The sequence below is a fragment of the Nerophis lumbriciformis genome, linkage group LG04, assembly GCF_033978685.3.
Source record: "Nerophis lumbriciformis linkage group LG04, RoL_Nlum_v2.1, whole genome shotgun sequence".
In the NCBI taxonomy this organism is placed as follows: domain Eukaryota; kingdom Metazoa; phylum Chordata; class Actinopteri; order Syngnathiformes; family Syngnathidae; genus Nerophis; species Nerophis lumbriciformis.
Genome location: NC_084551.2, coordinates 56,318,670 through 56,345,823, shown reverse-complemented (window position 1 = coordinate 56,345,823; position 27,154 = coordinate 56,318,670). Strand labels below are relative to the sequence as shown.

The following is a 27,154-nucleotide window of genomic DNA, read 5'->3' as shown; positions in this document are numbered from 1 at the left end:
GCTACATTTAATGGAGAGTAACTTGTAACTTAGCTACATTTAATGGAGAGTAACTTGTAGTTTAGCTACATTTAATGGAGAGTAACTTGTAGCTTAGCTACATTTAATGGAGAGTAACTTGTAGCTTAGCTACATTTAATGGAGAGTAACTTGTAACTTAGCTACATTTAACGGAGATTAACTTGTAGTTTAGCTACATTTAATGGAGAGTAACTTGTAGCTTAGCTACATTTAATGGAGAGTAACTTGTAGCTTAGCTACATTTAATGAAGAGTAACTTGTAGCTTAGCTACATTTAATGCAGAGTAACTTGTAGCTTAGCTACGTTTAATGGAGAGTAACTTGTAGCTTAGCTACATTTAATGCAGAGTAATTTGTAGCTTAGTTACATTTAATGGAGAGTAACTTGTAGCTTAGGTACATTTAATGGAGAGTAACTTGTAACTTAGCTACATTTAATGGAGAGTAACTTGTAGCTTAGCAACATTTAATGGAGAGTAACTTGTAACTTAGCTACATTTAATGGAGAGTAACTTGTAGCTTAGCTACATTTAATGGAGAGTAACTTGTAACTTAGCTACATTTAATGGAGAGTAACTTGTAGCTTAGCTACATTTAATGCAGAGTAACTTGTAGCTTAGCTACATTTAATGGAAAGTAACTTGTAGCTTAGGTACATTTAATGGAGAGTAACTTGTAGCTTAGCTACATTTAATGGAGAGTAACTTGTAGTTTAGCTACATTTAATGGAGAGTAACTTGTAACTTGGCTACATTTAATGCAGTAACTTGTAGCTTAGCAACATTTAATGGAGAGTAACTTGTAGCTTAGGTACATTTAATGGAGAGTAACTTGTAACTTAGCTACATTTAATGGAGAGTAACTTGTAGCTTAGCAACATTTAATGGAGAGTAACTTGTAACTTAGCTACATTTAATGGAGAGTAACTTGTAGCTTAGCTACATTTAATGGAGAGTAGCTTGTAACTTAGCTACATTTAATGGAGAGTAACTTGTAACTTAGCTACATTTAATGGAGAGTAACTTGTAGCTTAGCTACTTTTAATGCAGAGTAACTTGTAGCTTAGCTACATTTAATGGAAAGTAACTTGTAGCTTAGGTACATTTAATGGAGAGTAACTTGTAGCTTAGCTACATTTAATGGAGAGTAACTTGTAGTTGAGCTACATTTAATGGAGAGTAACTTGTAACTTAGCTACATTTAATGCAGTAACTTGTAGCTTAGCAACATTTAATGCAGTAACTTGTAGCTTAGGTACATTTAATGGAGAGTAACTTGTAGCTTAGGTACATTTAATGGAGAGTAACTTGTAACTTAGCTACATTTAATGGAGAGTAACTTGTAGCTTAGCAACATTTAATGGAGAGTAACTTGTAACTTAGCTACATTTAATGGAGAGTAACTTGTAGCTTAGCTACATTTAATGGAGAGTAACTTGTAACTTAGCTACATTTAATGGAGAGTAACTTGTAGCTTAGCTACATTTAATGCAGAGTAACTTGTAGCTTAGCTACATTTAATGGAAAGTAACTTGTAGCTTAGGTACATTTAATGGAGAGTAACTTGTAGCTTAGCTACATTTAATGGAGAGTAACTTGTAGTTTAGCTACATTTAATGGAGAGTAACTTGTAACTTAGCTACATTTAATGCAGTAACTTGTAGCTTAGCTACATTTAATGGAGAGTAACTTGTAGCTTAGCTACATTTAATGGAGAGTAACTTGTAACTTAGCTACATTTAATGGAGAGTAACTTGTAGCTTAGCTACATTTAATGGAAAGTAACTTGTAGCTTAGGTACATTTAATGGAGAGTAACTTGTAGCTTAGGTACATTTAATGGAGAGTAACTTGTAGCTTAGCTACATTTAATGGAAAGTAACTTGTAGCTTAGGTACATTTAATGGAGAGTAACTTGTAGCTTAGCTACATTTAATGGAGAGTAACTTGTAACTTAGCTACATTTAATGGAGAGTAACTTGTAACTTAGCTACATTTAATGCAGTAACTTGTAGCTTAGCAACATTTAATGGAGAGTAACTTGTAGCTTAGGTACATTTAATGGAGAGTAACTTGTAACTTAGCTACATTTAATGGAGAGTAACTTGTAGCTTAGCAACATTTAATGGAGAGTAACTTGTAACTTAGCTACATTTAATGGAGAGTAACTTGTAGCTTAGCTACATTTAATGGAGAGTAACTTGTAACTTAGCTACATTTAATGGAGAGTAACTTGTAGCTTAGCTACATTTAATGCAGAGTAACTTGTAGCTTAGCTACATTTAATGGAAAGTAACTTGTAGCTTAGGTACATTTAATGGAGAGTAACTTGTAGCTTAGCTACATTAATTGAGAGTAACTTGTAACTTAGCTACATTTAATGGAGAGTAACTTGTAGCTTAGCTACATTTAATGCAGAGTAACTTGTAGCTTAGCTACATTTAATGGAGAGTAACTTGTAGCTTAGGTACATTTAATGGAGAGTAACTTGTAGCTTAGCTACATTTAATGGAGTGAACTTGTAGCTTAGCAACATTTAACGGAGAGTATCTTGTAGCTTAGCTACATTTAATGCAGAGTAATTTGTAGCTTAGTTACATTTAATGGAGAGTAACTTGTAGCTTAGCTACATTTAATGGAGAGTAACTTGTAGCTTAGGTACATTTAATGGAGAGTAACTTGTAACTTTGCTACATTTAATGGAGAGTAACTTGTAGCTTAGCTACATTTAATGGAGAGTAACTTGTAACTTAGCTACATTTAATGGAGAGTAACTTGTAGCTTAGCTACATTTAATGCAGAGTAACTTGTAGCTTAGCTACATTTAATGGAAAGTAACTTGTAGCTTAGGTACATTTAATGGAGAGTCACTTCTAGCTTAGCTACATTAATGGAGAGTAACTTGTAACTTAGCTACATTTAATGGAGAGTAACTTGTAGCTTAGCTACATTTAATGCAGAGTAACTTGTAGCTTAGCTACATTTAATGGAGAGTAACTTGTAGCTTAGGTACATTTAATGGAGAGTAACTTGTAGCTTAGCTACATTTAATGGAGTGAACTTGTAGCTTAGCAACATTTAATGGAGAGTATCTTGTAGCTTAGCTACATTTAATGCAGAGTAATTTGTAGCTTAGTTACATTTAATGGAGAGTAACTTGTAGCTTAGCTACATTTAATGGAGAGTAACTTGTAGCTTAGGTACATTTAATGGAGAGTAACTTGTAACTTTGCTACATTTAATGGAGAGTAACTTGTAGCTTAGCTACATTTAATGGAGAGTAACTTGTAGCTTAGCTACATTTAATGGAGAGTAACTTGTAGCTTAGCTACATTAATGGAGAGTAACTTGTAACTTAGCTACATTTAATGGAGAGTAACTTGTAGCTTAGCTACATTTAATGCAGAGTAACTTGTAGCTTAGCTACATTTAATGGAGAGTAACTTGTAGCTTAGGTACATTTAATGGAGAGTAACTTGTAACTTTGCTACATTTAATGGAGTGTAACTTGTAGCTTAGCTACATTTAATGGAGAGTAACTTGTAGCTTAGCAACATTTAATGGAGAGTCACTTGTAGCTTAGCTACATTTAATGAAGAGTAGCTTGTAGCTTAGCTACATTTAATGGAAAGTAACTTGTAGCTTAGGTACATTTAATGGAGAGTAACTTGTAGCTTAGCTACATTTAATGGAGAGTAACTTGTAGCTTAGCTACATTTAATGGAGAGTAACTTGTAGCTTAGCTACATTTAATGGAGAGTAACTTGTAGCTTAGCTACATTAATGGAGAGTAACTTGTAACTTAGCTACATTTAATAGAGAGTAACTTGTAGCTTAGCTACATTTAATGCAGAGTAACTTGTAGCTTAGCTACATTTAATGGAGAGTAACTTGTAGCTTAGGTACATTTAATGGAGAGTAACTTGTAGCTTAGCTACATTTAATGGAGTGAACTTGTAGCTTAGCAACATTTAATGGAGAGTATCTTGTAGCTTAGCTACATTTAATGGAGTGAACTTGTAGCTTAGCAACATTTAATGGAGAGTATCTTGTAGCTTAGCTACATTTAATGCAGAGTAATTTGTAGCTTAGTTACATTTAATGGAGAGTAACTTGTAGCTTAGCTACATTCAATGGAGAGTAACTTGTAGCTTAGGTACATTTAATGGAGAGTAACTTGTAACTTTGCTACATTTAATGGAGTATAACTTGTAGCTTAGCTACATTTAATGGAGAGTAACTTGTAGCTTAGCTACATTTAATGGAGAGTAACTTGTAGCTTAGCAACATTTAATGGAGAGTAACTTGTAGCTTAGCTACATTTAATGGAAAGTAACTTGTAGCTTAGGTACATTTAATGGAGAGTAACTTGTAGCTTAGCTACATTTAATGGAGAGTAACTTGTAGTTTAGCTACATTTAATGGAGAGTAACTTGTTACTTAGCTACATTTAATGCAGTAACTTGTAGCTTAGCTCCATTTAATGGAGAGTAACTTGTAGCTTAGCTACATTAATGGAGAGTAACTTGTAACTTAGCTACATTTAATGGAGAGTAACTTGTAGCTTAGCTACATTTAATGCAGAGTAACTTGTAGCTTAGCTACATTTAATGGAAAGTAACTTGTAGCTTAGGTACATTTAATGGAGAGTAGCTTAGCTACATTTAATGGAGAGTAACTTGTAGCTTAGCTACATTTAATGGAGAGTAACTTGTAGCTTAGCTACATTAATGGAGAGTAACTTGTAACTTAGCTACATTTAATGGAGAGTAACTTGTAGCTTAGCTACATTTAATGCAGAGTAACTTGTAGCTTAGCTACATTTAATGGAGAGTAACTTGTAGCTTAGGTACATTTAATGGAGAGTAACTTGTAGCTTAGCTACATTTAATGGAGTGAACTTGTAGCTTAGCAACATTTAATGGAGAGTATCTTGTAGCTTAGCTACATTTAATGCAGAGTAATTTGTAGCTTAGTTACATTTAATGGAGAGTAACTTGTAGCTTAGCTACATTTAATGGAGAGTAACTTGTAGCTTAGGTACATTTAATGGAGAGTAACTTGTAACTTTGCTACATTTAATGGAGTGTAACTTGTAGCTTAGCTACATTTAATGGAGAGTAACTTGTAGCTTAGCAACATTTAATGGAGAGTCACTTGTAGCTTAGCTACATTTAATGAAGAATAGCTTGTAGCTTAGCTACATTTAATGGAAAGTAACTTGTAGCTTAGGTACATTTAATGGAGAGTAACTTGTAGCTTAGCTACATTTAATGGAGAGTAACTTGTAGCTTAGCTACATTTAATGGAGAGTAACTTGTAGCTTAGCTACATTTAATGGAAAGTAACTTGTAGCTTAGCTACATTAATGGAGAGTAACTTGTAACTTAGCTACATTTAATGGAGAGTAACTTGTAGCTTAGCTACATTTAATGCAGAGTAACTTGTAGCTTAGCTACATTTAATGGAGAGTAACTTGTAGCTTAGGTACATTTAATGGAGAGTAACTTGTAGCTTAGCTACATTTAATGGAGTGAACTTGTAGCTTAGCAACATTTAATGGAGAGTATCTTGTAGCTTAGCTACATTTAATGGAGAGTAACTTGTAGCTTAGCAACATTTAATGGAGAGTCACTTGTAGGTTAGCTACATTTAATGGAGAGTAACTTGTAGCTTAGCTACATTTAATGGAGAGTAACTTATAGCTTAGCTACATTTAATGCAGAGTAACTTGTAGCTTAGCTACATTTAATGGAAAGTAACTTGTAGCTTAGGTACATTTAATGGAGAGTAACTTGTAACTTAGCTACATTTAATGGAAAGTAACTTGTAGCTTAGCTACATTTAATGGAGAGTAACTTGTAGCTTAGCTACATTTAATGGAGAGTAACTTGTAGCTTAGCTACATTTAATGCAGACTAACTTGTAGCTTAGTTACATTTATTGTAGAGTAACTTGTACCTTATCTACATTTAATGGAGAGTAATTTGCAGCTTAGTTACATTTAATGGAGAGTAACTTGTAACTTAGCTACATTTATTGGAGTGTAACTTGTAGCTTAGCTACATTTAATGGAGAGTAACTTGTAGCTTAGCAACATTTAATGGAGAGTAGCTTAGCTACATTTAATGCAGAGTAACTTGTAGCTTAGTTACATTTAATGGAGAGTAACTTGTACCTTAGCTACATTTATTGGAGAGTAATTTGCAACTTAGTTACATTTAATGGAGAGTAACTTGTAACTTAGCTACATTTAATGGAGAGTAACTTGTAGCTTAGCTATATTTAATGCAGAGTAACTTGTAGCTTAGCTACATTTAATGGAGAGTAACTTGTAGCTTAGCTACATTTAATGCCGAGTAACTTGTAACTTAGCTACATTAATGGAGAGTAACTTGTAACTTAGCTACATTTAATGGAGAGTAACTTGTAGCTTAGCTACATTTAATGCAGAGTAACTTGTAGCTTAGCTACATTTAATGGAGAGTAACTTGTAGCTTAGGTACATTTAATGGAGAGTAACTTGTAGCTTAGCTACATTTAGTGGAGTGAACTTGTAGCTTAGCAACATTTAATGGAGAGTATCTTGTAGCTTAGCAACATTTAATCTAGAGTAACTTGTAGCTTAGCAACATTTAATGGAGAGTAACTTGTAGCTTAGCTACATTAATGGAGAGTAACTTGTAACTTAGCTACATTTAATGGAGAGTAACTTGTAGCTTAGCTACATTTAATGCAGAGAAACTTGTAGCTTAGCTACATTTAATGGAGAGTAACTTGTAGCTTAGCTACATTTAATGGAGAGTAACTTGTAGCTTAGCTACATTTAATGGAGTGAACTTGTAGCTTAGCAACATTTAATGGAGAGTATGTTGTAGTTTAGCAACATTTAATCTAGAGTAATTTGTAGCTTAGCAACATTTAATGGAGAGTAACTTGTAGTTTAGCAACATTTAATGGAGGGTCACTTGTAGCTTAGCAACATTTAATGGAGAGTAACTTGTAGTTTAGCAACATTTAATGGAGGGTCACTTGTAGCTTAGCAACATTTAATGGAGAGTAACTTGTAGCTTAGCAACATTTAATGGAGAGTAACTTGTAGTTTAGCAACATTTAATGGAGAATAACTTGTAGCTTAGCTACATTTAATGGACAGTAACTTGTAGCTTAGCTACATTTAATGGACAGTAACTTGTAGCTTAGCTACATTTAATGGACAGTAACTTGTAGCTTAGCTACATTTAATGGAGAGTAACTTGTAGCTTAGCTACATTTAATGCAGAGTAACTTGTAGCTTAGTTACATTTAATGGAGAGTAACTTGTAGCTTAGTTACATTTATTGGAGAGTAACTTGTAGCTTAGTTTACTACATTTTCCAAGTAGCTTGCCCATCACTGGGTACCACACGTCTTTACACAAGCCATCACTTTCATCCTTTGCAAGGAGTTGAAAGAAGTGCTATGTTGTCATCTCAGTCGACAGCACAGGGCCGCAGATAGCACTTTAGCGTCGGATAACACTTTAGGAAATGACTCAGGGCTTACGGAAAGTCCAAGGTGTAATCGCCGCATGTGTCAATCCCTCGGGAGAGATAAGACGTGTTTTCATACTTTCTCCAGAACAATTCCGCCAAAGCCTATCTGGTGTGTAGACATTACTAATGTTCCATTCATTCTGCAGCTTATTATTAATTTCTTTCAGCTGTGTGTCAATCACTTTTCTTCTCTGGGATTCGGACATTTATTTTCTTCATTGAAAATAAATGGGCCTGAATTTCAAACTCGCACAATTCCCACATTTCTCACCAAGTTCGAACTGTTCCAACATCCTCACACTTCACTCACCCTGGACATTCAAACTACCATTAAAAAAAAAAAAAAAAATTCCAGGAATTTCCAGATTTATTGGTTTTCCAAAGCCCTATTTCCACCCTTTGTGCTTTTAGCCTCTTGTTTTTAACCCATTTCCACCATTTCACCATCAAAACATTCCACTTAGTTGGAACATCAAAGGTACCTATCTTCTTTTTGTACAAATTTCCAGTTATCCCGAAATTTCAAGAATTCCAAAAATACCAATTTTCAATTACAAAGTGTTATTATATAAAAAAAATACGACCGGTTAAAAAAATTCCAGCAGCAACCCGTTCATATCATCTAGGACACTTGTGATATCTACATTTGAAATAATTCCAGGTTTTCTTGAAATTCCAAAATTTCCAGGAAATTCTCTTCCAAATGAATAGACATTTTCAAAACTCTACAACTCCCACATTTATCACCCAATTCAAACCGTTCCACCATCCACACACTCCACTCTTCTTGCACACCCAATATGGGTTGGGAAATTCCCGTATTACCTGGAATTACCAGGAATTTTTACCCACCGCAAACAAATGGGCAATATAGAAAACTCTTCACATTCCACATTTCTCGTCTGATTCGAACTGTTTTAACATCCACACACTCCACCTACCCTGGAAAATTAAACTACTATTTTCCAAGTTCAAAGAAATTCCAGGAATTCCCAGAATTCCCGGTTTTCCAAAGCCTTATTTTCACCCTTTTTTCGGCTTCTCCTTCTACATTTTTCAACCATTCCCACCATTTCACCATCAAAACATTCCACTTAGTTGGAACATCAAAGGTACCTATCTTTTTTTTGTACAAATTTCCAGTTATCCCGAAATTTCAAGAATTCCGAAATACCAATTTTCAATTACAAAGTGTTATTATATCAACATTTTTCGACCGGTTCAAAAAATTCCAACACCAACCCGTTCATATCATCTAGGACACTTGTGATATCATCTACATTTTAAATAATTCCAGGTTTTCTTGAAATTCCCAAATTTCTAGGAAATTCCCTTCCAAATGAATAGACATTTTCAAAATTCTACAACTACCACATTTATCACTCGATTCAAACAGTTCCACCATTCACACACTCCAATTTTCCTGCACATTATATCCAATATGGTTTGGAAAATTCCTTTATAACCCGGAATTACCAGGAATTTTTGCCCATTGCAAACGAATGGGCAATATAGAAACCTCTTCACATTCCACATTTCTCGTCCGATTCGAACCGTTCCGACATCCACACACTTCACTAAATCCAATATAGTTTGGAAAATTCCTTTATAACCCGGAATTACCAGGAATTTTTACCCATTGCAAACGAATGGGCAAAATAGAAACCTCTTCATATTCCACATTTCTCGTCTGATTCGAACCGTTCCAACATCCACACACTTCACTAAATCCAATATAGTTTGGAAAATTCCTTTATAACCCGGAATTACCAGGAATTTTTACCCATTGCAAACGAATGGGCAATATAGAAACCTCTTCATATTCTACATTTCTCATCCGATTCGAACCGTTCCGACATCCACACACTTCACTAAATCCAATATAGTTTGGAAAATTCCTTTATAACCCGGAATTACCAGGAATTTTTACCCATTGCAAACGAATGGGCAAAATAGAAACCTCTTCATATTCCACATTTCTCGTCTGATTCGAACCGTTCCAACATCCACACACTTCACTAAATCCAATATAGTTTGGAAAATTCCTTTATAACCCGGAATTACCAGGAATTTTTACCCATTGCAAATGAATGGGCAATATAGAAACCTCTTCATATTCCACATTTCTCGTCCGATTCGAACCGTTCCGACATCCACACACTCCACTCTTCCTGCACATTTAATCCAGTATGGTTTGGAAAATTCCTGTATTACCCGGCAATTACCAGGAATTGTTACTTATTGCAAACGAATGGGCAATATAAAAACCTCTTCATATTCCACATTTCTCGTCCGATTCAAACTGTTCCGACATCCACACACTCCACTCTTCCTGCACATTAAATCCAATATGGTTTGGAAATTTCCCGTATTACCCAGAACTACCAGGAATTTTTACCCCTTGCAAACGTATGGGCAATATAAAAACCTCTTCATATTCCACATTTCTCGTCCGATTCGAACCGTTCCACCATCCACACACTCCACTCTTCCTGCACATTACATCCAATATGGTTTAGAAAATTCCTGTATTACCCAGAACTACCAGGAATTTTTACCCGTTGCAAACGAATGGGCAAAATAGAAACCTCTTCACATTCCACATTTCTCGTCCGATTCGAATCGTTCCGACATCCACACACTTCACTAAATCCAATATAGTTTGGAAAATTCCTTTATAACCCGGAATTACCAGGAATTTTTACCCATTGCAAACGAATGGGCAATATAGAAAACTCTTCATATTCCACATTTCTCGTCCGATTCGAACCGTTCCGACATCCACACACTCCACTCTTCCTGCACATTTAATCCAGTATGTTTTGGAAAATTCCTGTATTACCCGGAAATGACCAGGAATTGTTACTTATTGCAAACGAATGGGCAATATAGAAACCTCTTCATATTCCACATTTCTCGTCCGATTCAAACTGTTCCGACATCCACACACTCCACTCTTCCTGCACATTAAATCCAATATGGTTTGGAAATTTCCCGTATTACCCAGAACTACCAGGAATTTTTACCCATTGCAAACGAATGGGCAATATAGAAACCTCTTCATATTCCACATTTCTCGTCCGATTCGAACTGTTCCAATATCCACACACTCCACTCTTCCTGCACATTCAAGCATTGTAGTTTGCCTTGTGCACATTGCCTACACAGCATTCATTCTAGGTGTTAATGGTGTCATGAGATACCAGTCTGCAGAGAAAGCGACGGAGGACAATGTTTCAGTTTAAATTCTTAAGTTTCGTTTCCATTCAGGCCGAGGCGTGGCAACTTGGAACAGACAAAAATGCGGACAGGCAGCCATTAAAGAGATTGCTTGGACCTTTTGACAGCTCCACCCTCTCTCTCTCCAGCGCTGGTGTCTCTGTTGTTTGTACTTGCTCCTGTTCTGTTGAATAGATTGTTGAACTGCAGCTCTAGTCACCTCTCATTGCAGAACTAAAGAATCTGGTAGGACTCTTCCCTCCTAAAAGGGAGATTACTAATAGCAACATGCGTAATTAGTGGAGGGAAGGAAGACAGGGTAAGAACTTTATTGTCAACATTTCATTTTCAGCACAAACCCCTTCAAGATTAGACAAACATTCCACAGGGAGACAGAACGTACTTGAAGTGCCATCCCATTCCTAACCCATAGGGTTCAATATGACCTTTTGCAGCTATTACAGCTTCAACTCTTCTGGCAAGGCTGTCCACAAGGTTGCAGAGTGTGTTTATAGCAATTTTCCACCATTCTTCCAAAAGTGCATTGGTGAGGTCACACAATGATGTTGGTGGAGAAGGCCTGGCTCTCAGTCTCCGTTCTAATTCATCCCAAAGGTGTTCTATGGGGTTCAGGTCAGGACTCTGTGCAGGCCAGTCAAGTTCATCCACACCAGACTCTGTCATCCATGTCTTTATGGACCTTGCTTTGTGCACTGGTGCACAGTCATGTTGGAAGAGGAAGGGGCCCACTCCAAATTGTTCCCACAAGGTTGGGAGCATGGAATTGTCCAAAATGTTTTGGTATCCTGGAGCATTCAAAGTTCCTTTCACTGGAACTAAGGACCCCAAGCCCAACTCCTAAAAACAACACCACACCATAATTCCTCCTCCACCAATTTTCACAAAAATTCCACATAACTTTCCTCTAGAAGGTCTTATCTTTGTCCATGTGATGTCAGATGAAACAAAAATGGAGCTGTTTGGCCACAATACCCAGCAATTTGTTTGGAGGAGAAAAGATGAGGCCTTTAATCCCAGGAACACCATTCTTACCGTCGAGCATGGTGGTGGTAGTATTATGCTCTGGGTCGGTTTTTCTGTTAATGGAACTGCTGCTTTAAATGGGACAATGAAAAAGGAGGATTAGCTCCAAATTGTTCAGGACAAGCTAAAATCATCAGCCCGGAGGTTGGGTCTTGGGCGCAGTTGGGTGTTCCAACAGGACAATGACCCCAAACACACCTCAAAAGTGGTAAAGGAATGACTAAATCAGACTACACTGCAAAAAGTCAGTGTTCAAAAACAATTTAAAAAAAAAAAATACAAAAATGAGGGGTATTTTATTTGAACTAAGCAAAATGATCTGCCAATAGAACAATAACATTTGGCTGGTCAAGACTTTCCAAAACAAGTAAAATTAGCTAACCTCAATGAACCCAAAAATACCTTAAAATAAGTATATTCTCACTAATAACAAGTGCACTTTTCTTGATAGAAAAAAAAAAAAAGAGACCTTTTTTCTCAATATGTTGAAAAATATTCTTAAATGAAAGTAAATGCTCGTGCCATTACCTTGACTTTCTTAAGGTTGATGTGGGACCCGAACAGGATGGATTCTGTTTTACCCAAGTGTATGGATAGTTTATTGTCAGCGAGCCAGGTGCAAGTTCTACAGAGTTCAGCACTGAGGATTTTCTCCACCTGTGACTTGTCCTTGTCTGATACCAGCAGGGCCGAGTCATCCGCAAACAGGAACAATTCACAGTAGAAAGGGTGATGATCAAAAACTTGGTCCCCATTCCAAATGATAACCTGTGTGTGTGTGTGTGTGTGTGTGTGTGTGTGTGTGGTACACCTAACATCTATTTCTACACTTCTATTAGCCCTGGGTCCAGTGGACCCGGACATCTTATATGTAATAGAAATGTGTATGGTATATGTTCTGATATATGTTCTTCACAGAAAATGAGCCAAAGTCAGTGAGTCTCAGTTTGAAAAATTGTATCATTTTTCTTTTAATAAAAAATGAAAACGGGTCCCACAGACCCGAACACCACACATATTGCCATCATAGTGGAGTCTACACGTATCACGTATCTCTTATGTGGGACTGCCATCTACTGGTCACACTTACCATTACGCCATGTACCAAATAAAATTGCTTCGAGGTCGGTAAGGAAAACCAGAATGAATCCTCGCACCGGGTTATAAGACACACTGTCGAGTTTTTTGGGGAAAAAAAAGGTTTTAAGTGCTCCTTATAGTCTGGAAAATATGGTAGTTCCTGCCGTTCTGTGCATCACAGGACTCTGTCTATTGTGCTTCTGGGAGCCACAGAGCTGCAGGTTGCAGACCCTGGCCTAGATTCCCCCTTTCCTCCCCCTCCAAGTTCAAGCTCAGGGCAGGATTAGCCCATGGCTCCTGCTAACATGTGGCCGCTTGCCTTCCTCTCTGTTATTTCCCCCCTGGGAAACAACATTTGACGGAGACGTCCTCACAAATCCGTTGACCTCCGCTCTCTCCTCTTGTGGCTCTGACAGGTGAGGAGGAAGTCCAGCTCTGTTCATGTGTGGTTTCTTGTGGCTCTGACAGGTGAGGAGGAAGTCCAGCTCTGCCCGTTCTTTTTGAAGGGGAAGTGTCACTTCGGTCTCCGATGTCGTTTGTCTCACAAGTCGGTCCAGCTGGTGTGTGAAGTCACCAGCAGCTCAGGGTGAGATCTCAGACACACTCTTGGTGTGATGCGGTGCAGTCGTGCACAGCTGGAAACATTTTTCTAACCATTACAGCTCCCCTCAATTTTTGCTGACCTTAAAGAGTCATGAAAGTGTAAAAAACAAGTCTAACAAAACGATACTAAAATATCTAACTACGGGTCAACTCCAGATCTGTCCGTTAAGATAAAGTTGACATTTTTAAGAATATATTTTGCCCTTTTTGTCAAAGAAAACCCTGATTTTTATGGCAAAAACTCCAAATGTGTATTATTGTTGTTCCCCCAAAATGATTTAAAAATGGAATATTGATATGAAGTAATTGGATCCTTAAATATGTCAATAATTCATCACAACATTGCTTTTTATTGATTATTATTGTTTGAACAATGACTGTTAAAAAAAAGTTACATTATAGATCTCAAGAATCCAAAAGGCCCCCACTCATAAAAGTGTTCAAAACAAGTCGTACATCAATGTATATTATTTTACTTTCAACACTTAAACATATATAGATCAACTTCACATCTGTCCGTTGAATTTTTAAATATTTTTTCTCTTTTTGTCAAAGAAAACCCTCCTTTTTCTTTTGGCAAAAACCCCAAATATGTGTTATTGTCCCCTCAAAATGATTTAAAAATGTAATGTTGGTATAAAGTAATTGGATCCTTAAATATGTCAATAATTCATCACAACATTGCTTTTTATTGATTATTATTGTTTGAACAATATATATATATAATATATATATATATATATATATATATATATATGTGTGTGTGTGTGTGTGTGTGTGTATATGGATGTATGTCGACAACTCGGTTGTCGGGTGAAGACTCCCTGACAGAAGTCGGTGAAGGCTATACCTTCTTCTGGAAGGGTCTCCCGGAAGGCGAACGTAGGCTCCATGGAGTTGGTTTTGCTGTAAAAAGCAAACTACTCATAACATCCCAGAATCCCCCCAAGGCATCAGTGAGCGGCTCATGACCTGGCGTATCCCCCTGGTGAAAGGCCGGTTTGCTACGCTACTCAGTGCGTATGCCCCTACCTTGGATGCTGATAGTAACATCAAAGATGCCTTCTACGAGTCTCTTGCGGCTGCCCTATCCAGAGTCCCTAAGTCCGATAAGCTTGTCCTCATGGGTGACTTCAATGCCCGAGTTGGCACAGATGCCCAGCTCTGGACTAAAATAATCGGGCTTCATGGATCTGGGAAAATAAACAACAACGGCATTCGACTCCTCTCTCTGTGCTCTGAGCACCAACTTCTCATCACTAACACAATTTTTCAGTTAAAAAAGAAATACATAACATCTTGGATGCACCCACGGTCCAAACATTGGCACCTGCTGGACTATATAATTACACGGCAACAAGATCGACAAGACGTCTGCATAACTAGGGCCTTACGTGGGGCTGAATGCTGGACTGACCACCGGCTGATCAGATCCAAGCTGAGGATGAAAATCCGACCCCCACACAAGAAACAGCAGCCAAGAAAGCGACTGAACTGCAGGGCCCTGGATTCTCCAGAGTGTACATCTCACTACCGCAGCAAGCTGGCTACGGGGCTTTCCACCTTGGAGGACTACGGCACCACCTGTGACATGGACAGTGAGTGGGCAAAACTGAGGTCAACATTACATCAAGCTGCCTCTGAAACCATCGGCTTTACTCAGAAGCACCATCAAGACTGGTTCGACAACAGCTCGGTAGAAATACAGGAGCTGCTGGACGCCAAGCGCAAAGCCCATGCTGCCCTGCTCTCCAACCCTCACTCTCCATCACTCCTCCACCATTATAAAACAACCAGAGCTGAGACACAGAAACAACTGCGGCTCATGGAAAATGAGTGGTGGCTCAAAAAAGCCCAGGAGATCCAGGGATATGCAGATGCTAATAATACCTATGCATTCTACGCTGCTGCAAAATCCATCTATGGCCCACAAAAGCGAAGCATCGCTCCAGTAAGATCCGCAGACGGACACGTGTTATTCAAGGATAAACAACAAATTCTTGAGCGTTGGGCTGAGCACTTCGACTCACTGCTCAATAAAATAAACCCCTTTGATCCATTAGTGCTCAATGCACTCCCAGATCTCCCGCTTTCTCCCTTCCTTGATGACCCTCCCATGTTCAGTGAGGTTCTTACTGCAATCAGGAGCCTCAAAAACAACAAGAGCCCTGGCCCTGACGGAATTCCGGCTGAGATCCTAAAGAAGGGAGGCTATCTACTGAAGCGGAAGCTGTTTCACTTCATACTAGCCATCTGGCACAGGGAGGTCCTGCCTCAAGAATGGAAAGACAGCAACATCGTCACCATCTACAAGAGGAAAGGTGATAAATCATCTTGTGGAAATAGTCGTGGCATCTCCCTTCTCTCAGTGGCCGGCAAGGTACTTGCAAAGATTATGCTTTCTCGCCTTACATTTCTAACAGAGGGCATCCTCCCAGAGACACAGTGTGGCTTCAGAAAGAACCGAAGTACACTAGACATGATCTTCGCTGCCCGTCAAATCCAGGAGAAATGCAGGGAACAAAACAAGGACCTCTACATTACCTTTATTGACCTCACCAAGGCCTTTGACACAGTTGACCGTGATTTGCTCTGGAGCATCCTCAAGAAATTTGGTGTCCCCCCCCAAGTTTCTCAACATACTAAAACAGTTTCATGATGGTATGCAGGCCTGTGTACTTGTAGGCAGTGAGCAGTCCTCCTCTTTCCCCGTGAAAGTAGGGGTGAAGCAGGGGTGTGTACTGGCCCCAGCAATCTTCAATCTTTTCCTGGCAGCAGCCACACTCCTATTCCGGCAGTCCATCACGAAGGATAGTGGTGTCTCCATCGAGTTTCGCCTGGATGGGAGCCTATTCAACATCCGGCGCCTACAGGCAAAGACGAAGATGGCAGGCACCAACATCCAGGAGCTGCAATATGCAGACGACTGCGCACTCCTCGCTCACACTCCTGATGCCATGCAGCATGCACTAGACACCATGTCATCAGTCTACCGCTCACTAGGTCTGGTGATCAACATTCAGAAAACAGAGGTTCTCATCCAGGAGAGGTCCCCATCCCCTACACCCCCTGTCTTTACCATCAGCGGCACACCCCTCAAGCTCGTTGAGCAGTTTTGCTACCTCGGCAGTATTCTGACCCCAACATGCCAGATTGATGATGACATCCAGGCTCGTATCAACTCAGCCTCCTCTGCCTTTGGAAGACTGCGCTCCCGGGTGTTTGAAAACAATCACCTTCGAATCTCAACGAAAGTGTCAGTCTACAGGGCGGTGTGTGTTTCAACTCTGCTGTATGGGTCAGAAGCCTGGACAATATACCGCAGACACATCCGCTGCCTTGATGCATTTAACATCAGATGTCTCCAACGCATTCTTGGCATCACATGGCAGGACCGAGTTCCTCATACGGACATCTTGCAGCGCACTGAGTCCATAAGCATAGAGGCCACCCTGGCAAAGCGACAACTCCGGTGGGTTGGTCACACCATCCGGATGCCAGGACACCGATTGCCTCGTCAGATGCTTTATGGTCAGCTCCTTTCAGCCAGCAGAAAGCCCGGAGGACAAAAGCTGAGGTACAAAGACCAACTGAAAGGGATATTGAAGAGGTGCAACATCAAACCCCACGAACTTGAGACAGCTGCGGCCAATCGATCGCTGTGGCGTTTGCTGTGCCATGACAAGGTCATGTATCTGGAGGAGTGTCGGAACCAACACCGTAGGGATCAGCGGAGGCGAAGACACCACCCTGCAGTTCCAGAACCATCCCAGCCCCTTGATCCAGGCCTGACATGTCCCCACTGTGGCAGGACGTGTGGTTCCAGGATCGGACTTCATAGTCATATGGAGTGGCATCGTCGCCAGCAACGATAGCCACCGACCAGAGCAACAAAATGGAAGCTACGTCATCTTCGACTACGATGGACCGCCTAAGCAAGGATGTATGTATGTATGTGTATATATATATATATATATATATATATATATATATATTGTTCAAACAATAATAATCAATAAAAAGCAATGTTGTGATGAATTATTGACATATTTAAGGATCCAATTACTTTATACCAACATTCCATTTTTAAATCTATGTATGTGTATGTATATATATATATTTATATAAATATATATATATATATATATATACACACAGTATATGTATGTATATGTATGTATATATATATATATATATATTTATATATATCATATATTTATGATCATTTCATATATGTATTTCATACATGTGTGTGTGTGTATATACATACATATATATGTGTATATATATGTATATTAATATATATACGTATATATGTGTATATATATATATATATGAATATATATGTGTGTATGTATATACATACACATATATACTCATATATATATACATATATATATATACACATATATGTGTATGTATGTATGTATATATGTGTATGTATATATGTGTATATATGTGTACATATATGTGTGTGTATATATATGTATATTTATATATATATACGTATATATATGTATATATATATATATATGAATATATATATGTATGTGTGTATATACATACACATATATATTCATATATATACATATACACGTGTATATACAGGTATATGTGTATGTATGAATGTATGTATATATATATATATATATATGTGTATGTATATACGTATATATGTGTATGTATGTATATATATGTGTGTGTATATATGTGTTTATATGTATAAATATGTGTATATATGTATACATATATATGTGTGTGTTTGTGTGTGTATATATATACAGTGGGGCAAAAAAGTATTTAGTCAGCCACCGATTGTGCAAGTTCTCCCACTTAAAATGATGACAGAGGTCTGTAATTTTCATCATAGGTACACTTCAACTGTGAGAGATAGAATGTGAAAAAAAATCCAGGAATTCATATTGTAGGAATTTTTAAGAATTTATTTGTAAATTATGGTGGAAAATAAGTATTTGGTCACTTCAAACAAGGAAGATCTCTGGCTCTCACAGACCTGCAACTTCTTCTTTAAGAAGCTCTTCTGTCCTCCACTCGTTACCTGTATTAATGGCACCTGTTTGAACTCGTTATCTGTATGAAAGACACCTGTCCACAGCCTCAAACAGTCAGACTACAAACTCCACTATGGTCAAGACCAAAGAGCTGTCGAAGGACACCAGGAAAATAAGTGTAGACCTGCACCAGACTGTGAAGAGTGAATCTACAATAGACAAGCAGCTTGGTGTGAAAAAATCAACTGTGGGAGCAATTATCAGAAAATGGAAGACATACAAGACCACTGATAATCTCCCTCGATCTGGGGCTCCACGCAAGATCTCATCCCGTGGGGTCAAAATGATCATGAGAACGGTGAGCAAAAATCCCAGAACCACACGGGGGGACCTGGTGAATGACCTGCAGAGAGCTGGGACCAAAGTAACAAAGGTTACCATCAGTAACACACTACGCCGACAGGGAATCAAATCCTGCAGTGCCAGACGTGTCCAGGCCCGTCTGAAGTTTGCCAGAGAGCACATGGATGATACAGCAGAGGTTTGGGAGAATGTCATGTGGTCAGATGAAACCAAAATAGAACTTTTTGGTATAAACTCAACTCGTCGTGTTTGGAGGAAGAAGAATACTGAGTTGCATCCCAAGAACACCATACCTACTGTGAAGCATGGGGGTGGAAACATCATGATTTGGGGCTGTTTTTTCTGCTAAGGGGACAGGCCGACTGATCCGTGTTAAGGAAAGAATGAATGGGGCCATGTATCGTGAGATTTTGAGCCAAAACTTCCTTCCATCAGTGAGAGCTTTGAAGATGAAACGTGGCTGGGTCTTCCAGCATGACAATGATCCCAAACACACCGCCCGGGCAACGAAGGAGTGGCTCCGTAAGAAGCATTTGAAAGTCCTGGAGTGGCCTAGCCAGTCTCCAGACCTCAACCCCATAGAAAATCTGTGGAGGGAGTTGAAAGTCCGGTGTTGCTCGGTGACAGCCCCAAAACATCACTGCTCTCGAGAAGATCTGCATGGAGGAATGGGCCAAAATACCAGCTACTGTGTGTGCAAACCTGGTAAAGACCTATCGTAATCGTTTGACCTGTTATTGCCAACAAAGGTTATATTACAAAGTATTGAGTTGAATTTTTGTTATTGACCAAATACATATTTTCCACCATAATTTACAAATAAATTATTTAAAAATCCTACAATGTGAATTCCTGGATTTTTTTTCACATTCTGTCTCCCACAGTTGAAGTGTACCTATGATGAAAATTACAGACCTCTGTCATCATTTTAAGTGGGAGAACTTGCACAATTGGTGGCTGACTAAATACTTTTTTGCCCCACTGTATATGTATATGTGTGTGTGTATATATAAATATGTATGTATGTATATTTATGTATATATATATATATATATATATATATATATATATATATATATATATATATATAATGTACATGTGTGTGTGTATATATAAATATGTATGTATGTATGTATGTATATTTATGTGTATATATATATATATATATATATACATGTACATGTGTGTATATGTGTGTGTGTATATATAAAAATGTATATATGTATGTATGTATGTATATATGTATATTTATGTATATATATATGTACATGTGTGTGTATATGTGTGTGTGTGTATATATAAATATGTATATATGTACAGTATGTATGTATATATGTATATGTATGTATATATATATATATATATATATATATATATATATATATATATATATATATATATGTATGTATATATATATATATATATATATATATATATATATATATAATGCCCGTTTTGTCAAAATAACCCTGTTTTTTTATGGCAAAACACAGACTGTGCAATATTTTCCCCAAAAAAATATATTCCAAGTGGAATATTTGATGTGAATAATTAAGCCTTAAATATGTCAATAGTTCATAACAACATTGATTTTTATGTCTCAGGGACCCAAAAAGCCCCTCCTCATAAAAGTGCCAAAAAGTAAGTCATATATTATTTTGACTTTCAACACGTAATTTTCTCCATTATTTTCAGATCCATCCATCAATGACACGTTTTTATTCTAGCTTTTAAGTTGAAAAAAACAAACCTGCCTGCATGGCAGATGTGTGTTACTGCTGTTAGTTTTCTAATAGTCTTTTTAAAATGTGCCAGGGGCCCTTTGGCCACCCCTGATATCAACTTTGAACGTCTGTGCATGTTTATTATCACAGGTCATTGTTTGGATACATAAGTGTAATGTTCCACTTCGTGTGTGTCTCTTTAACCTAGGGCCCCCGTAGAAGCTGCTGCACATGCTATTGGGCTGGAGGAAGAAAAGCAAAGGAAGAAGAAGGCAAACAGGAACAAAACAGCAAAGGAGGCGAAAGAGGAGGCGGACAAAAAGCCTCGCATGCGCACCGCTGATGACATCATCTCTCGCATCCTGTGGGACCCCTCTGTGGACGCCTCGCACTTCCTGGTGGGCTACACCGACCGCTTCCTGGGGGTGCTGGAGCGCCCCTTCCCCGATTTCAACTGGGACGTCAAGCCGTGCGACTGCGACTACACGACCGAGCTGGCGCTGCCCAGACACAGAATCCAGTACTTCGCCTACGAGGGGACCCGAGTCTGGGACCGCCACAGCAGGACCGACCGCGTGTTTGGTTCCACCGGACAATCTCTGGCTCCCCCCTTTGGAGGGCAGGCGGAAGTAGAAGGTGAGCCGGGACCCTTACCCCAACTTTTTCAAAACCACAACCATATTTACATTTCTCAAAGTTGGTCCCTAAAGGGTCTGAGTCACAAATATGTTAAAAATAAGTGTTTTATTAATTTATTTTATGGATTTTTTATTCAACGCTTAAATTTCTGGATCAAGCTCAGGTCTGTCTATCAATATTAACTTATTTTTATCACTATTTTAATGTTTTATACCACTTTTGTCAAAATTCTTTTTTTATATGGCAAAGACACAAAATATGCAATTTTTTGTGGAATATTTGATGTGAAGTCATTTTAATTTGTTTTTTTAGGTCAGTAACTCATAACATAGATTTCAATTCTTTATTCTTTTTCCATTTTTTTGTTTTAAAATTTAAAAAAGTCCAGCTAAAATTCTTGGGGATTCAAAAGGGTCCCACTCATAAAAATTTCAAAAATACATATTTAAAAAAAAACTTTCAACGCTTAAGTCCCCAGATCAACTTCAGATCTATTCATCAATTATATGTTTTTATTTTTATTTTTTATGCCTTTGTTTGGTTTTATGCCCTTTTTGGCAAAGAAAACTGAACTTAAAAATATGCAATATTTTCCCCCAAAATGATTTCAAATTGGAATTTTTGATGTGAAGTATTTGGAGCCTTAAAATAAGTCAATAATTTAAAACAGCAGTGATTTTGGTTCATTATTATTTTTTGTAAATGACAGTTAAAAATAAACATCCCACTAAAATTCTTGGGCTCCAAAAGGGCCCCACAAAATAAGTCTTTTTTTTCAGCGCTTAAGTCTCTTGATCAACTTCAGACCTATTCATTGATTATAATTTTTTATAATTTTTTTTTACGTTTCTTTTGGTTGTTTTATGCCTTTTTTTGTCAAAGAATACTCAGTTTTTATAAGGCAAAGACACACAATATGTAATATTTTCCCCCAAAAATATTCTAAAGTGCAATATTTGATGTGGAGTAATTGGAGCCTTAAAATAAGTCAATAATTTATAACAACATTGATTTTAATTAATTATTATTTTTTGAACAATGAGAGTGTAAAAAAAACATCCCACTAAAATTCTTGAAGATCCAAATAAAATTAATAAGTCATACATTATTTTTTTTACTTTCAAGACTTAAGTCTCTCGATCAACTTCAGATACATCTGCCAATTATAAGTTTTTATTATTTTTTGTGTTGTTTTTTTAAATTTTATTTTATGCCCTTTTTGTCAAAGAAAACTTCGTTTTTTATATGGCAAAGACACAAAATATTCGAATTATTTTAAAGTGTAATATTTGATGTGAAGTAATTGGAGCCTTAAATATGTCAATACTTCATAACAACATTGATTCATTATTATTTTTGGAACAATAACAGTTTAAAAATAGTCCCACAAAAATTTAAAAATAGTCATAATTCTTTCTTTTTTTAAGTCTATCTATCCGAAAATTATAAGTTTTTCTTATTTTTTTCAGATTTTTTGTTTGTTTTATGCCCTTTTTGTTAAATAAAACTTTAATATGTTGCAAACATTCAAAATATGCTATATTTTCCCCCAAAATATTTTGAATTGGAATATTTGTTGTGAAGTTATTGGAGCTTTGAATATGTCAATAATTCATAACAACATTGATTTTGATTCAATATTACTTAACAATGACAGTTTTAAAGAAAAATGCCACTAAATTTTTGGGAGATCCAAAAGGGTCCCACTCATAAAAAAAGTGTTAAAAATAAGTCGCACATTTAAAAAAAAAAAACTTTAATAGGTCTATAATTCATAACATTGATTATGATTCATTATTATTTTTGAACGAAGACATTTTTAAAGAAAAATTCCACAAAAATGTTGGGGGATCCAAAAGAGTCCCACTCATAAAAAAGTGTCAAAAATAAGTCAGACATTGTTTTTATTAATCTTTAATAAGTCAGTAATTCATAACATATATTTAAATTATTTATTCTTGTTCCAGCAATTATATTTTTTTGTTTTAAAATGTTAAAGTACAACTAAAACATTGATTTTGATTCATTATTATAATAACTCATAAAAGAGTGTCAAAAATAAGTCATTATTTTATTTATATATTTTTTACTTTAATAGGTCAATAATTCATAACATTGATTTTGATTCATCATTATTTTTTGAACGAGGACAGTTTTAAAGGAAAAATTCCACTAAAATGTTGGGGATCCAAAAGGGTCCCACTCATTAAGTGTCAAAAATAAGTCAAACATTTTTTATTTTATTTTACTTTAATAGGTCAATAATTCATAACAACATTGGATTTGATTCACTATTATTTTTTTGAACAGTTTTAAAGAAAAAATGCCACTGAAATGTTGGGGGATCCAAAAGGGTCCCACTCATGAAAAAGTGTCAAAAATAAGTAATTATTTGTATTTTTTTACTTTGATAGGTCAATAATTCATAACGACATTGGTTTTGATTCATTATTATTTTTGGAACAGTTTTAAAGAAAAAATGCCACTAAAATGTTGGGGGATCCAAAAGGGTCTCATTCATTAAAAAAAAGTGTCAAAAATAAGTAATAGTTTTTTTGTTTTTTTTACTTTCAACACTTAAGTCTCTCGATCAACTTCAGATCTATTTGTCGACTATACCTTTTTACAATTTTTTTTTCATGTTTTCTTTTCTTTTTTACGCCCGTTTTGCCAATAAAAACCTTTTTCACGGCCCCCAAAATATGCAATACGTGCCCCAAAAAATATTTCAAAGTAGAATATTTGATGTGAAGTCATTGAAATATGTCAATATTTCATAACATTGATTTTGATTCATGATTATTTTTTTAACAATGACATTTTTAAAGAAAAAAAGGCAATTTAGTGTTATTGGAGTCAACATTACAACTGTAGTCTAATTACAATTCACCTGTTTGCCCTTTTTCCCCATTCTTTTATGTTTAGTTGTTTTGGTAATAGCATTTTTAAAAAGTGACGCCTTCTGTCTTTGCGGTCCTGCTTGGTGAGAAGAAAGGCATCAAGACCCAGGAGAGGATCCACCTGCTGCACATCTGGATCAGGACCATGTGAATGCTGCTGACTCAGCACAAGCATCCCTGGAATGGCGGCGAGTTGCGGAGGAGGCTGCAAACAGGTCTGTTTTTCATCCTGAAAGTGTAAGCACAAGTCTTCTCCCACATTCTTCACCTCACTCTCTGGATGGAAGCCACTGGGAGATGTTTCAGTGGGAGGAGGAAGTGTGTTGACACCTCCTAGTGTTCAAGAAGTTGTTCACTGACATCCAGGAACAGGAACCACGTACACCCCCGGGCATGGTGTTCCCGGGTGCTCTGCTGCTGGACCTCCCGAGTCTCTCTCTCTCAGGACCAGGGGCGCACAAACTTTTTCCACTGAAAAAGGGCGACCGTTTTGATGTTTTTCATTGTCAAAACCAGTAGAAGATTTATTGTAACCATTTGATCAGGGGTTGGCAACCCAAAATGTTGAAAGAGCCATGTTGGACCAAAAATACAAAAAACTAATCTGTCTGGGGCCGCAAAAAATGAAGAACCATATATAAGTCTTATAATGAAGACAACACATGTCCATATTAGCTATATTAGCCTACTATCAAAATGACTTTAAAAGTCTTCTATAAGTCTTATAATGAAGACAACGCATGTCCATATTAGCTATATTAGCCTACTATCAAAATGACTTTAAAAGTCTTCTATAAGTGTTATAATGAAGGCAACATACAGCTAATGTGTCATGAGACATGCAAATCTAAATTATATACAAAGAGGATAAAAGTAAAGGATATTAAATGATCTCAAATATAGCTACAAATGAGGCATAATGATGCAATATGTACATACAGCTAGCCTAAATAGCATGTTAGCATGAGTTAGCTTGCAGTCATGCACTGACCAAATATGCCTGATTAGCACTCCAACAAGTCTATAACATCAACAAAGTGCACCTTTGTGCATTCATGCACAGTATAAAAAGTTTGGTGGACAAAATGAGACATCCATCCAAAATGGGTGGATGGATTTTTTTTTTATTTTTTTTTTTTTTACTGTCAAACGACACATTTCTAGATGAACTTCAGATGTATCCGTCGATTATAAGTAGTTTTTGTTTGTTTATTTATGCCTTTTATGTCAAAGAAAATATAGTTTTTTTTGTTCTGGACATACAAAATAAGCATTATTTTCCCCAAAAAATATTTCAAAGTAATATTTGATGTGAAGTAATTAGAGCCTTGATTAGGTCAAATATTGATGTATTACTATATTAATTTACTTTCAATGTATAAATATTTATAGATTAACTTCAGAATTGTTTTATGTTTTATGGCCTTTTTGAGAAAATCTTTTTATAGGAAAAACAAAAAGAAAATGCAATATTTTCCCCCCAAAATGTTCAAAGTTGAACATTTGATGCAATGTAATTCGAGCCTGAAATATGTCAATAATTCATAACATTTATTTTGGGTCATCATTATTTTTTTCAGCAATCCCACTTAAAAATCACACTAAAGGTCTTGGGGATCCAAAAGGGTCCCACTCATAAACATGTTCTAAATACGTTATACATCAATATATATATATATACATACCGGTATATATATATATATATATATATATATCAATATATATATATATATATATATATATATATATACATATAAATATATATATCAATATATATATATATATATATATATATACATATATATAATTTTTTTTTCTATGCTTGAATTTCTAGATCAAATTTAGATTTAATTTAATTTGAAAAAAACAAACTCATACTAAAGGTCTCGGGGGTCCAAAAGGCCCCCCCTCATAAAAGTGTTAAATACAAGTCATATAATAATAAAAGTTCAGATCCATCCATTTAAATAAAGTTGTACTTGTTTATGTTTTATGTTTTTTTTTTTGTCAAAATCCTCTTTTTTAATAGGAAAAACACAAAATATGCCTGTAGAGGTTGCCCTCTAGTGGGTTCCTCGGACCACCACACACTGCTACGAGAGCCCGGATTTCAGGGTACAACACTGTTTTATTTTCATAAAATGTTGAGAGCCGTTTGCTTTCCAGCCAAATGTCCTTTTCTTAGTCCCTGTCGCTCTCTCTGGCTCAACTCCAACCCCGTGTCTCGTTCCGCCTGCTGCTAATAAAGGCGACAGGTGATTAGATAACAAGGCCCACCTATTATATAAATATTCGTTTTTATTTTATTTTTACTGTCAAACGACACACCAAAGGTCTTGGGGATCCAAAAGGGTTCCACTCATAAACATGTTCAAATAACTTGTATATCAAAATATATTATTTTTACTTTCTGGGCTTAAATCTGTAGATCAATTTCCGATCAATATATTGATTACAAGTTTTTTTCGAGCAATGACAATGTTGTTATTAGCGTCAACATTGCAAGTTGTTCTCCTTTTATTTTACCTGTGGGCTCTTTTATTCCCCTTTTTTATGTTGTTTTTTTTTAATATTGTTTTTAAACTTTGGACACGTGTGCTGTGGAGTCATTGTGTCCTCTGTGTGGGATTTCAGTGCCACGGCCTCGTCACATAGAGAAGAGCCACTCAAAGAGGGAACGGCTGATGGAGGAGAAGGTTCTGAAAGGCAGGACAATCCGGTAGGTGCAAAACCTGATCTTCCTAATTAGCACCTCAAATAATCTCCACTAACAATTCAAGCAAAGCCATCTTTATCCTCCTTAATAAAAAAAAAACATGCGTTGGCAGCAAGTGTCTGCAGTTAGTGATCTGAGCGAAGAGTACCGTATTTCAAGACCTTGGTCGCACGTGGCGTCACGTCCCAGCACAGGCTCAAGCATCTGGCGGGCAAACAGGCGTGTTTGTAGTGGACTTACCTCTAAGTAATGTTGTCCTTTTCCATGCCAAGAAAGCTCTCGGATGTAAGGCTCCACTTT

At 36.7% G+C, this 27,154-nt stretch overlaps 1 protein-coding gene across 1 annotated transcript in view; it reads left to right on the top strand.

Annotated features, from left to right (window-relative positions):
- The window catches only part of leng9 (leukocyte receptor cluster (LRC) member 9), a 34,691-nt gene that overhangs the window by 835 nt on the left and 6,702 nt on the right, over positions 1-27,154 (top strand). Inside the window, exons 3-6 of the mRNA XM_061957746.2 lie at positions 13,366-13,483; positions 20,808-21,235; positions 24,230-24,353; positions 26,773-26,857. Coding sequence (XP_061813730.2) covers positions 13,366-13,483; positions 20,808-21,235; positions 24,230-24,353; positions 26,773-26,857 — 755 coding nt within the window. The remainder of the gene's footprint in view (positions 1-13,365; positions 13,484-20,807; positions 21,236-24,229; positions 24,354-26,772; positions 26,858-27,154) is intronic.